The sequence below is a fragment of the Hemitrygon akajei genome, chromosome 22, assembly GCF_048418815.1.
Source record: "Hemitrygon akajei chromosome 22, sHemAka1.3, whole genome shotgun sequence".
NCBI classification, from domain to species: domain Eukaryota; kingdom Metazoa; phylum Chordata; class Chondrichthyes; order Myliobatiformes; family Dasyatidae; genus Hemitrygon; species Hemitrygon akajei.
The window spans coordinates 62,008,042-62,022,338 of NC_133145.1; the positions used below are offsets into that span (position 1 = coordinate 62,008,042).

Consider the following 14,297-nt stretch of genomic DNA (forward strand, 5'->3'; position numbering starts at 1 on the left):
CCCAGTTACCTGTCTTCTGCAACCTAGAGTTAATTTCCTCCCCGTAGCACTTGTCTATTACCTCCTCATTCTCTCATATGAGTCTAAGGTAATCGAGCTGCAGTTCAGTGCCCCTGGTGCAGATGTGTTTAACGTCTCCCAGACTTCCCACATTCCACACAGAGTACAAAATACTGCCATTCTCACTATTCTATGCACTAATAAATGTGGAATGAACAAATAAGAACACAGAGAGAATAACTTACAAGACAATCTACCTCGCCCAAGCAAGCCACTCTAAAAACTGACACACTCCAAAACAATGCCACTCGGCTTGCACTTGTGATATTTTTTGTTCCTTTCTGATGAATCCCTTTGTGGTTTGGTCACACCTCAACTCAGAGAATCTGCCATGAAACTTTGCCTTTGAAATCTTGATTGCCACCCTGATTTAAAAGTAGCTCTTTTATGCACCCTTGGTGTGGATTGTCTTATTCGGAGAAAACTGGCTCAAATCTCTGCTTTTTAAACCTTGAATGTGGACCTGACTGAAATTAGCTCTTGCTGATTGGTTGCTCCTCAACTCAGAAAGATCATACCCAGCAGGATGGACAAACAATCAATGTGCAAATGACACTAAACTGCAAATACAAAAGAAAAAAATAATAATAATAATAAATAAGCAATGAATATCAAGAACATGAGATGAATAATCCTTGAAAGTGAGTCCGTAGGTTATGGGAATAGTTCAGTGATAGGGCAAGTGAAGTTATTCCTTCTGGTTCAAGAGCCTGATAGTTGAGGAGTAATAACTGTTCCTGAACCATGTGGTGAGAGTCATGAGGCTTCTATACCACTTTCCTGATGGTAGCATTGAGAAGAAAGGTGGGGGTCCCAGATAATGGATGCTGCTTTCCTATAACAGCACCCTGTGTAGATGTGCTCAGTGGTGGAGAGGACTTTACCCATGGACTGGGCCATATCCGCTACTTTTTGTAGGATTTTCCAAAAACTTTGTGTGGTTTCTCCTACAGTGTGTTAATTTCTCAATGTGGATTTTTTTTCTTTCCATATTTTTAAATAATTAAGTAAATTTCTCAGCAAAATTAGAAATTATGCTATCTTTGCCTAATTGCCTTTTCACCAACAGAAGCAGAACAGACAGAGGAGCAACTTCACAATGAAATTTCCAAGGTGAGACTAAAATTAATTTACTAATGTTTGCAAAAGTTTTCTGCTGAATCAAAAAGAGTGCCACACTTGCTGATGAAGTTTGCAATTCATAGATGGAGAGTTTGTATAATTATATTTCATGTTACCTTACTAATCATCATACCATATTTCCAGCTGCTTTTTAAGCAAGCTTTCAACTTGCTTCATAAGATAAATCCTGAATTAAAATCAGATAATGCTGGAAATGCTGAGTAAGTCCGGCAAAATCTGGTGAAATGCAGAGTTAATCACTGGCCTGAAAAGTCAACTGTTATTTCTCTCACAGATGCTACTGGAAATTTCAAACTTCTCATGTTTTTGTTTCAGATTTTTGCTATCTGTAGTATTTGTTTCTTCCCATTATAATTATTTCTTTGCTATGAAGGTAGTTAATGTTTTTAAAAAATGCTTAGGAAATGAAGCTATGGAGTGAGCCCACACTCGAAGCAAAAGAGAAAAAGGCACTAATTTATGGAAGAGGTTAGAAGTAAATGTCCTTGAAGCTTATAAAGTTTATTGCTGTCTCAGAAGAAAAAGTGCCTGTATGGAAGGTGAGGGAAATACACCAGTAGCCGCATTATTAGGTACTTTCTGTAGCTTTTAAGGTGGCCACTGAGTGTACGTTCATGGTCTTCTGTTGTTTTAGCACATCCACTTCAAGGTTTAACATATTGTGCATTCAGAGATGCTCTTCTGCACACCACTGTTATAAGGTATGGTTATTTGAGTTACTGTCACCTTCCCATCAGCTTGAACAGATTGACCATTCTCCTCATACCTCTCTCATTAACAAGGCATTTTTGCCCACAGAACTGCAAATGACTTTTTTTGTGGTTGTTGCACCATTCTCTGTAAACTTTAAGAGACTGTTGTGCTTTGAAAATGCCACAAGATCAGCAGTCAGAGATACTCTCAAACCACCTTGTTTGACACCAACAATCATTCCAATTTGATTTACTTGATTTACTTTTTTTTTCTGCAGTGAGTAAATTTTTGCTGTTACAATTTTTTGACTCATCCTTATTATTTTACACTTTCCTATTGCAGGCTAACGTGATCTGTATAGTGTATGCTGTCAACAACAGAAATTCCATTGACAAGGTTTGTATAGTTCAGATTTTAAACAGCCATAAGCAAAGGTTTGAAAGGGCTTTGTAATATCTTAGTAGCTTACAGAAACACTCACATTTGTTTGCTAAATTCAAACCTAGTTTGCATCAAAATCAAGTATTTGTTTGTTGCAGGTAACAAGCAGATGGATTCCTCTAATCAGTGATAGGACTGATAAAGATAGCAGGTACTGTGAAATTAGTTCAATACAAACAATTACTTTGCATGGTTGGATTGCCAAAGCTTTAAAGAAATACCTTTCTGGTTGTATTTAGCTTGTTGGCCAATGTAGTGTTAAAGTAATTAAAAGGAGGTCTTGCAGTTAGAGTTAATGTAGTGAATTAATTTCTCAATTTATAATTGGAATAGGTTATGTATTAACTTGTGAATTAAGTGGCGTTACCAGGTGAAGTGGTGTGGTGGGCCTTTACAGCCAAGTGAAGTTTGACTTATCTACATTAAAGATTAACTAAACTTTGCAAAGCTGTATTCTTGAACATTCAATGACTATTTGATTTACTGGAATTCCTATACACTTCTGTTTCCAGAATGCCCCTCATACTGGTTGGAAACAAATCTGATCTGGTCGAACATAGTAGCATGGAAGCTATTCTTCCCATAATGAACCAGTACACAGAGATAGAGACCTGTGTTGAGGTAGGTCATCCTTTCAGAAGCACACTTGGTGAGATTACAGCCATGAACCAAGCAACATTAAGTTACTTTTAAAATATTCAATTAAGCGGACCACCAAAACCACTTAACTATATATACACTCAGAGGTCACTTTATTTACCTCCTGCCACTGTAGCCCATCTACTTCAAGGTTTGACGTGTGTTCAGAGATGCTTTTCTGCACGCCACTGCTGTAAGGCATGGTTATTTGAGTTACTGTCGTCTTCCTGTTAGCTTGAACAGATTGGCCATTCTCCTCTGACCTCTTTCATTAACAAGATATTTTCATCCACAGAACTGCAGCTCACTTGATTTTTTTTAAATTTTGCACCATTCTTTGTAAACTCTAGAGATTGTTGTGCATGAAAATCCCAGGAGATCAGCAGTTTCTAAGTTATGCAAGCCACCCCATCTGACAGCAATAAACATTCCATTGTCAAAGTGGCTTAGATCACATTTCTTCCCCTTTCTGATGTTCAGTTTGAACAGCAAATGAGCCCCTTGACCATGTCTGCATGCTTTTATGCATTGAGCTGCCACATGATTGGCTAATTGGATATTTGCATTAACAAGCATATGTGCCTAACATAGTGGCTATTGATTATATAACTACAGGGTTTTTCTCTCTGTTGTCTCCTCTCACCTAAATTTAGATAATTTTTTACTACAAAGAATTACAAGTTTCAATAGCTTCATTGAAAATCATACTAAAACTCAATTTTCAATTTGAATAATTATTATATTCTGCATTGTGATACTCATACCTTAGTCTGTGAGTGTTGAACCCAAGGGAAAATATATTTCTTCACAATAAAAGTGCATCCATGAATTTATTTTATTTGGTTTCTGAACTGTATAAAAAGTTGAAAAATTAATTCCTTTTGTTTCTCTGTCTTTGTTACTTGATCTGAAGTAGTTCAAGAAGATAGTCTGCCAACACTTTCCTGAAGCCTACTAAATTAATGCTGCCATTGCCCAACAATACCCACATTCCAATTAATATTTAAAGTAACTGCATTCAAGGATTAGGATTAGTTGGCTACACCAGCATATTTTCATTGTCATTTTAACCTTATAAAACTTTGTATGTTTTTGAGTAATGCTTTTAACTAATTTATGAGAAAGAGTCATAAAGGCAAAAAAAGTTACTTTAATAGTTCGCTCTTTGTTTCTTTGAATACTGTGTTATCTAATGTTAACTATATTTGAATTTAACTCCCAAGTAATAACCATTGTATTGAAATCATAATGTTTTAGTACAGCTCCTCCATAGACCAAAAGACAGGAGCAGAATTAGGCCAGTCATTGAGTCTGCTCTGCCATTCCATCATGGCTTTACTCCACTTCCGCCAACCTCTCAATCCCATTCTCCTGCACTCTCCTTGTAACCTTTGATGTCCTTACTAAACAAGAACCTATCCACCTCAGCTTTAAATATACACAGTGACTTGGCCTCCACAACCGTCTGTGGGAATACATTCCATAGATTCACCACCATCTGGCTAAAGAAATCCCTCACCTCTGTTCTAAAGGGATGTCCTTCTATTCTGAGGCTCTGCCATCTGGTCCTAGACTCCCCACTATACGTAGGAAACATCCTCTGCATGTCCACTCTACCTTATTACAGGCTCAACCTGCAAGATAATCTTCAGTATATCCTGCACTAGGACTCTCAAGTTCCTTTTGCACCTCCAATATCTGAATTTGCTCCCTGGTTAGAAAATAGTCTACACCTTTATTTCTTCTACCACAGTGCATGATAATAGACTTCCTTTCTCCATATTAAAGCTGCACTATAATATTTAAACTAGTCAAGAAATATTTTAGAGGTCTACTTTTTAATTTTACAGTGTTCAGCAAAAAACTTGAAGAATATCTCTGAGTTGTTTTACTATGCACAGAAAGCTGTTCTGCACCCTACGGGTCCACTCTACTGCCCAGAAGAGAAAGAGGTAAAGACAGTCCTGCATAGTCCTATATCTGCATAGTGTTGCTTTTTGTATTGTCTTGTGTAAACATTATTATCTGGACAGTGGTGACCAAATACCCAGTTCTTTCATCGAAAATCAAAAGATTGTTGATGGTGGAAATCTGAAATCAAAGCAACAAATGTTCAGAAGTGATGCCTGGCCTGCTGAGTGTACCTAACACTGTTTTTAACCCATTATCTACGGTGTAATGGGTCCAATTACTAGTCCAGTCATAATTTTGCTACAGCTCCAGTTCTACCCACTGTTACCTGGATCTTGAATAGACCTTTTATATGATTCGATGGACTGTTGGTCTCACAGTCTACGTCATTATGATCTTGCACTTTATTATTTACCTGCACTGCACTTTTTTGATAGTTTTTAGATTTTATTCTGCATTGTAATTGTTTTACCTTATTCTAGTGCAATGCACTATACAATTCCAGTACAGTCGGCCCTCCTTATCCGCGGATTCCGTTTGCGCGGATTCAACCAACCACGGATCGGGAAAACCCAGAAGTTCTCTCTCCAGTACTCGTTGCTTGAGCATGTGCAGACTATTTTTCTTGTCATTATTCCCTAAACAATACAGTATAACAACTATTTACATAGCATTTACTTTGTATTAGGTATTATAAGTAATCTAGAAATGACTTAAAAGTACAGGCAGTCCCCGGGTTATGAATGAGTTCCATTCCTGAGTCCGTCTTTAAGTCAGATTTGAAGTCGGAATAGGTACATCCTGTATTATTTAGCGTCAGTTAGTCAAACGTTTTTCTTAGTATATAGTATATATTTTGCCTTTCTATACATATAAAACACTTATGAAACATACGTATTTCAGTAATTTAACCACTGCGTTGCTTAGTAATAATTGTAGCTTTCATCAGGGCAGGGCCTTTCCCATTCTCCATTAAAATTGTTCCGATCGTTGACCGACTGTAGCCTAACACTTTTCCAGTGACCGATGGCGTTTCATCTCTTTCTGATCGTGTTATTACTTCCACCTTATTTTCAGTCGTGATCGTGATTATTTTTGTGAACAGAAACGCTGCAGATTTAGAGCTGCGTCGCCAGGTCCTAATGTCCACCACATGGAGACATGTTAAATAAAGTCTGGGGTTCCGCTGGGTCCTAAAGACCTACGCACTGATACATGTTAAATAAGGGACTTGAGCATCCGTGAATTTTGGTATCTGCGGGGCGTCCTAGAACCAGTCCCCCGCGGATAAGGAGGGCCGACTGTACCAGTTGTAAACACAAGATTCTTCAGGTCTGAAAATCTTGAGCAACACACAAAATGGAGGGGAATAAATGGTCTTTGTTTTTGGCTGAGACCCTTTGTCAGGATTGGAAAGGAAGGGGGAAGAAGCCAGTCTAAGAAGGTGAGGGGTCTACAAGCTTGAAAGATGAGATCAGGTGAGGTGGAAAGTGGGTGGGTGGAGGAGGGGGAGTGACGTGCAACTCTGAGAGAGGATAGGTGACCACAAGCTCCAGTGGAATGTAGATAGGAGTAGTGAAGGGCTGGAGTGGGGAGTCCTGTAATATTGTCTAAACCATACGATTCAATGGATTTAGAATAGTATAGCACACTCTAGGCCCTTTGCCTCACAATGATAATGCTGACCTTTAACATTCTCCCAAGATCAATCTAACCCTTCCCTCCCCCGTGACCCTCCATTTTCCTTTCATCCATATGCCTATCTAAGAGTTTTTTAAATGTCCCTGTTGTATCCACCGCTGCAACATCATATAACCGTAAAGTTTTTGTTTGACTTGATAGCTCTTCTGATTCAGTACAAATCCATGGCTACTTATTAGGAAGACTTGCCAGTTAGCTGGATATGCTGCTCCCACATCCAAAGAAAAGCATAGGGTGTTGCCAAAGTTCAAAGTAAGTTTATTATCAAAGTGCATATATGTCACCACATACAACCCTGAGATTCATTTTTTTTTTGGGCACACTCCATAAATCAATACAATAATAGCCATAACAGAGTCAGTGAAGGACCACCCAACTAGGGTGTTCAGCCAGACTGCAGAAGACAACAAACTGTACAAATACTACAAGAAAAAAAATTAATAAATAAGCAATAAATATCGATAACATGAGATGAAGAGTCCTTGAAAGTGGGTCCATTGGTTGTGGGAACATTTCAATGATAGGACAAGCGAAGTTATCCCCTTTGGTTGCAGAGCCTGATGGTTGAAGGGTAGTAACTGTTCCTGAACCTGGTGGTCCGAGTCTTGACACTACTGTACTTTTTTTCCTGATGGCAGCAGTGAGAAGAAAGCATGTCCTGGTTGGTGGAGGTCCCTGATGATAGATGTTGCTTTCCTGCAACAGCGTTTCACGTAGATGTGGTCACTGGTTGGAAGGACTTTACCTGTGATAGACTGGGCCTGTCCACTACCAAGTGAATTGTCTGGTTTTGTACTTTGTTTTATTGATGTAAGGCTACCTACCCATGGCTTGCTAGATAATTAAAGTGCTTTTGCAAATGTAGAATTAAATGCAGGACTGACCAGACCAAACTAAAAAGAAAGGCATTTCTCTATATTGATACCTTTCCTGTCTCTTTCAGAATACCTTATTTTATTTTCCAGACAGTGAAACCCTTTCAGTGTGTTACTGCTTCAATGTGGGAAATAGTCAGTTTGTGTAAAGTAAACTGAAGTATGGTAATAACCAGTGGCAGTATTTGAGCTGGTGACAGTACTGTGTACTGAATTGTCATCCTTGTTTTTAGACAAGGATTCTACCAAGTGTTACCAAGTAAAGATGTTATGTTTCTTTTCCTAAAGGACATTATTTAACCAGAGAAAGTTTTGTGAAGGTTCAGCAGTTTAATGGTTGGGTTTACTGTTAGCACTTTTAAATCATTTATATGTTAATTTCATATATATTTATCTCTCTGAATTTAAGTTTGCAAAAATTTGGAAATTGTGTGTCCAAAATCCTGGATTACTAGTTCAATAATGGTGCTTCAACAATAACCGTCTTCAAGTGTACTAGAAATCTCACGTAGTGTATTAGAGGTGCTGGTGGAAGAAGTACTTTTGGACAATCTGAGATTATGGGAGTCACTTTATAACTTACAGATGTTCAGGATATCTCCAAGTTAGTTCATGGCCTCCTCTACTGCCATGATGAGGCCAAGTTCAGGCTGGAGGAGCTGTATCTCATATTCCACCTGAGTAGCCTCCAACCTGAACATCGGTTTCTCCAATTTACGTTAATTTCTTCCTCCTCCTCCTTCTCTATTTCCATTCCCTATTCTGATTCCCTCTCTCACCCCTTCTCTCCTCACTTGTTTATCATTTTGTTCCTCTCCTTCCCTTACTGTCCATGGTTCATTGTCCCCTCTTTTAGGATTCCTCCTTCTTTAACCCTTTACCTCTTCTATCACCTCCCAGCTTCTTACTTCACCCACCCCTCCCACCTTCCCCCTCACCTGGCGTCACCCATCGCCTGCCACCTTGTACTCCTTCCAACTGTGCCCCCTTCCTTTCCAGTCCCGATGAAGGATCACAAGCCAAAACGTCCCTGATGGCTGCCTGACGTAACCAGCATCTGCAGAATCTTTTGTGTTTCTTTCCCCATCTTGTTCTTCCCTTAAACTTCTGTTTTCTAGTGCTGCAGAAATTAGGGAGCTCTGGGCATGAATTAGCTGACAGTCTGATGAAGTTTACTAAAGCCCAAGTTTGCTTTGGTTTCCAAGATTAAAGCATGAATCTTGAATGACTAAGTCATAGATTTTATACATTTTTGCTTTGTAATTTATGTGATCAAGGTAGGAATCTGCATCACTCAGTTTAATAACCATGTTTGTGTACTTACAGATGAAACCTGCCTGCATCAAAGCCCTAACACGCATTTTTAAGATATCAGACCAGGATAATGATGGGATTCTCAATGATGTAGAACTCAACTTTTTCCAGGTAGAATCCTTGGTCTGTGTGCTCATCAAATTAATACTGCTTCCCAGTATTGGAACTGTTTCTAGTTGCACGCACTGGATCCTCCTGTATGTAATTTACAAGTTAAACCTGGGTTAAACAGTGTTTATAAAAGTTGAAGATCTTTTTCTAAAAGACCATTTTGTATGAGAGAAAAAATATTTATAGGAAATTGATATTACTGCATTTATCATTCACTTCCAAATTTAGCAAGAGAAGTCAGTGCAGGTTGCTTGCTAATCAGAAACCTTAAAAATAACAGTAACAAAATTTCCAATTTCTGGTAGGCAGAGATCAGACAACAAAGTAGGTCATCAATTAAGGAATGTAACAGCTCATATTATCCCATCACCTTTTTGGATTAGCAGGAGAGTTTCCTGATTAACTACTAGCTCACTAGAGTTTCACAGCCTTTACATCAGCAAGCCATTCCACTACACAGTTTAGAAACTGCACTGCTGAATGGTGGGAGCTTCTAGCCCTTCCAGTATCACTCTTGCTAATATTATTATAATATTAATGCACCAAAAATTTAATTCTTTGACTATGTCTCAAACTTTGTTTAAAAATAATCTGTTCTGCATCAGATTACTTTCCCTTTTTATTTTGAGAATTGCTGTTTGATTCCTGGCAAGGCTTTAATGAAACAAGTGATGTAGAAGCCATGTATCTATTTCCTATCTGTACTGTATTTTGTGTTGTGCGTTTATAGTAGTCACATGGGTTTGGGTGTGGTAGAAGTGAAAAGTTTAGTTACATATTTCTGATTTGCCTTAGGAGCCAGTCTAGTTTAGATAGAGCTAAGTGAGTGATGAGCTAGGGGTGATATCTCTTTTGTTGACCACTTAATTATGCTTAAACACACTTAAAATTGCTTAAATACATTTGAATATTCTTGAAAACCTTTAAGAATGCTTGGCTTATGTACATTTAATACACTAAGACCATTTATTTTGTTGTATTGCTAGTTTTAGTTTTGTTAGTAAGATTAAACATGTTGTTCAACTTTGGAACTTTGTTATTGGATTGGAGAGTGCGTTATATAGTATCAACCCCACCACGATGCTTAGTCTCCAAGCAATTTTGGTTTGTTCGATTAACCACTACCAGTAATAATAGGAAATATACATGATTAGTAGAAACAGATAGAGCTAATAGACTTTCATTTAAATGGAAATTTCCTGGGTCTTTTTAAACAAAATGTTAGTGTGCTGTAACCAAATATTCATTTGAGTAATCTGGGTAGTAGAGTTGCTCCAGTCTGCGGTTTGGTTGTAGGGTGCAACGTATAAATGATGTCTTAGCTATGGCTGAATATTTGGTGATCTTTTATCAATGTGTTTTAATTTAGAGAACCTGTTTTAACACTCCATTGGCACCGCAAGCTTTGGAAGATGTGAAGAACGTAGTGCGGAAAAACATGAGTAATGGTGTCGCTGATAATGGACTAACGTTGGAAGGTAACCTGATACAACTGTTTCTCTTGTCATTTTTCTTCTCCATTCTGTATTTTGACCCATCCAACTTATGTGACACCTCTCTTTGATCCATCTTGTGTAGCAGCATGTCAGAACATAACCATCATAATCTTAAGCTATTGTTTAATTTTGAAACAAGACTTGTTAGGTTTTATTAACAGGAAATTGGTTAAGTTCTTTATTTAAACATAATTTATAATTGGAAATTGAAAGATTGGCAGCCATTTTGCTTCTACTTCAGTTTTACCACATAATCCAGCAAAACATTAAAATAATTGTAAGCATCTGTTCAAAAGCTATTAATGACTTTAATTCTTGTCTATGTGAGTATTCACTTCCATCGCCACAAGAGGGGAAGTGTCATTGTATGGACCTCTGCTTGACTTAACCACAGGAGGAGAATGTGATCACATTTGTCAGTAGATGCTTACCAAGACATGTGTGAACCTTGAAATTAGAAATCTTTCTTGATTGATGCACTTATTTCATGGGCATTTCAATGGTTTAGGAAGTGCTTGGACAATTTTTCAGGGCTATCAGAGTTTTATCTTACCAATTTATTCAATGGTTCTCTCCCTCTCCCCCTCCCCCTCCCCCTCCCTCTCTCTCCCTCTCAGGCACACACACTCACACCACCCCCCCCAGCCATTGGCATTGGACTTTATAAGTTTCTCAATTCCCCAATGGAATTATCCCATTGCTCTAATTTAATTCAGCATTGAATTTAAATTCCTTGCCTTTTTGTTGCAGGGATGGTGATGGAGCCAGTTTCTCAGTTTGTCATCTGTTCTGTGTGCAGGTTTTTTATTTTTGCATACACTATTTATACAAAGAGGGAGACATGAAACTACTTGGACCGTTTTGCGCCGGTTTGGATATGATGATGACCTGGAACTTACACATGAATATCTATTTCCAATGTATGTATTTGGTGAACAATTCCTTAGAACCTTTTTTCCTATTAGTGGTGTTTTTAAATATTGTAGATTTGTGGAAGAACTGTTCGGCATGATCAGGATGGTATAAAATAACTGACAATCTGGTGTTCAATAAACCAGTGGACTGTCAGAGTTTAGTTTCTCATAACATACCAAACTGCGAAAGTGATAGTTTTCCTAACTCTCTGAACAACTCTCTTGCTCTCAGCTTCTGCAATAAGAAAGAAAAATAGTCTAATAGTTAAAATGCAAGTATTTAGTTTTTAGTTAAATTCTTCAGCCACTAAAAAAGATAAATGTTCTGAAAACTTTGTCTTTCATGTAAGCATTTTACAGAAGGAACTTGGTCTGTTAATTATTTTTAATTACAATGACTGTAATTACTTAATGCAGAGCAACTTTATTATTAAATATCCCTAAGCTGCCAGCCTTCAATGTCACAAAAAAAATGGATTGTAAAATGTAAAGAATAGAAGTGTGGAAGGGAGTGACAGAGGAACATGTTTGTTTTCCTGTTGTTTCTTTTTGCTTCAGGTGTTCTGTGTGGTTCTGCCAAGCGTTGTGGGCATGTTATGTTGGCGCCAGAATGCGTGACAACACTTGTAGACAGTCCCCAGCACGTCATTGGATGTGTTGGTTGTTAACATAAATAACACATTTTGCTGTATGTTTTGGTGTACATGTAGTAAATCAAATTTAGACCCCAATCTCAGATTTACACTCAGTGGCCACTTTATTAGGTACACCTGTATACCTGCTCGTTAATGCAAATTTTTAACATAGCAATTCAATGCATAAAGACATGCAAATGTGGTCAAGAGGTTCAGTTAGTGCTCAGACCAAATATCAGAAAGGAGAAGAAATGTGATTTAAATGACTTTGACCATGGTGCCAGAAGAGGTAGTTTGAGTATCTCAGAAATTGCTGATCTCCTGGGATTTTCACACATAATAGTCTCTAGAGTTAACATCCAGTGAGCAGCATTTCTGTGGATGAAAATGCCTTGTTAATGAGAGAGATCAAGCAGAATGGCCAGATTAGAAGGCAACAGTAATTCAAATAATCACACGTTACAACAGTGGTGTGCAGAAGAAGATCTCTAAATGTACAACATGTTGAACCTTGAAGTGGGTGGACTGCAGCACCAGAAGACCATGAGCATACACTCAGTGGCCACTTTATTAGGTACAAGAGCATGTAAATCTGACTTAATATCTGAAGTTAAAAAACAGGTAAGGAGGCTTCCATGAGGACAGTCAACATGGATGCTCAAAGCCAATTCCCTTAATCACAGCAGTTGTTCATACATTTTGGTTTTTTTGAGACACAAAAGTCCGCAGATGGTGTGATTTGGAGCAGATAACAATCTGCTAGAGGAACTCCAAGTTAAGCAACCAGGTTTCAAACTGAAATGTCAACAACTATTTGAAAACCAAGTTTTTTCCATAAATCCTGTTATATTAAATGCCTGCAAGTAAATGAATCGCAAATACATGGTGACGTACATATTTGAAAATGAATTTACTTTGACTTTGAGTTTTAGTTTAAGTTGCATGGTCAGCTTTTAGAGTGAAGCCACTTTGTTTAATCACATTGCTCAATGTCACATTCACAATAATGGAATACTCAGGTGTTCTGCTGTTCTAATGGATTGTGCAAGTTAAAAATTTGTTTGTGGGTGACAACTGAATCCATTTTTCCTCTTTTTACAGATTGAAAGTTCCTTCAGACTGCACGACTGAACTGAATCACCATGCATATCTTTTCCTACAAAGCATTTTTGACAAACATGATTTGGTGAGCTGAATTTGCAGATGTGTGCTTTATTAATTTAATTTTTTCTTCATTTCTGCGCTTTATTGATCTATTCTGTCAAATTTTGCCTATTTATCATAGCCTAAAGATTTTTTAAAAATGAAGATTAGCTTTATTTGCCACGTACATGAAAACATACAGTGCAAAGCGCCATTTGCGTCAATGACCAACACAGCACGAGGATTGTGCTGGGGGCAGCCTGCAAGTGTCACCATGCTACTGGAGCCAATGTAACATGCCCATAACTTGCCTTAACCTGTACGTCTTTGGCATGTGGGAGGAAACCAGAGCACCTGGAGGAATTGCAATTATAGGAAGAATGTACAATCTCCTTGCAGATAGCGGTGGGAATTGACCCCGGTCGATGATCACTGGTTTTGTAAATTCATAACCACTACGTTATTGTGCCACCCCAATTTCTATTCAATTAAAATAGAAATATTCAAATAATTGGGCTGGTTTATGATATCCCAGTTTACAAAGCTCCTTCACTCCAGCCCTTCTCATTTCCAATTTCAACCCAGCTTTTCCCCCGAACTCATCTTCTGTAGACATGCTATGCAGAATATTCCGCACATGCTAATGGTAGCCAGTTCTGTGTGTCCACCACCTCTCGATTCTTTTTGCTTCTCCTTGTATTATTACTGTGTTGTTTGATGTTATTTAGAATGTCAAGGTTGTATCTGTCATGTTTGTATCAGGTCCATTACTCTTTTTTGCTTTATCGTCCTCTTTGTCTCCCCTTGTCCTATTGATAGAAAACAGAACATTTCAGCCTCATTTTCTATAAAAGGCTTCATTCTTCATCTTTCAAAATGGCATCTAGTTGTTTAGTATTTTTTAAACGTATACCATTTAATTGTATGTTTCGATGTACAAATGACAAAGTTAATCTTTTCTTCATATTTGGTTATTTCTTAGTTGCCAAAGTTTACCCAAAGCCTGGTTCACAGTCAAGTCCCATTCCTTTACCAGTCCTGTGTTTGCTGACCTATATTAGCTCCTGTACTGTCAACACTTTCATTTTAGACCAAACTCGGGGGGAAAATCTGCAATAACTGAAGATACTCAGGAAGTCATGACCTTGTTTTAAAGTTCCCTTTCTTTTGTTTGTTCTTTCAAAGTGTTGCATTTTCCTTTCTCCAGAACCTGTTTAAGCC

At 38.0% G+C, this 14,297-nt stretch overlaps 1 protein-coding gene across 5 annotated transcripts in view; it reads left to right on the forward strand.

Annotated features, from left to right (window-relative positions):
* Positions 1-14,297, forward strand: part of rhot1a (ras homolog family member T1a) — a 76,794-nt gene that overhangs the window by 27,209 nt on the left and 35,288 nt on the right. For all 5 annotated transcript variants that reach the window (XM_073026426.1, XM_073026422.1, XM_073026424.1 and 2 more), the window contains 9 exons: positions 1,130-1,173; positions 2,239-2,292; positions 2,436-2,488; positions 2,850-2,958; positions 4,827-4,928; positions 8,790-8,888; positions 10,258-10,366; positions 11,184-11,304; positions 13,035-13,119. In XM_073026426.1, coding sequence (XP_072882527.1) covers positions 2,851-2,958; positions 4,827-4,928; positions 8,790-8,888; positions 10,258-10,366; positions 11,184-11,304; positions 13,035-13,119 — 624 coding nt within the window. In that variant the 5' untranslated portion in view covers positions 1,130-1,173; positions 2,239-2,292; positions 2,436-2,488; position 2,850. The remainder of the gene's footprint in view (positions 1-1,129; positions 1,174-2,238; positions 2,293-2,435; positions 2,489-2,849; positions 2,959-4,826; positions 4,929-8,789; positions 8,889-10,257; positions 10,367-11,183; positions 11,305-13,034; positions 13,120-14,297) is intronic.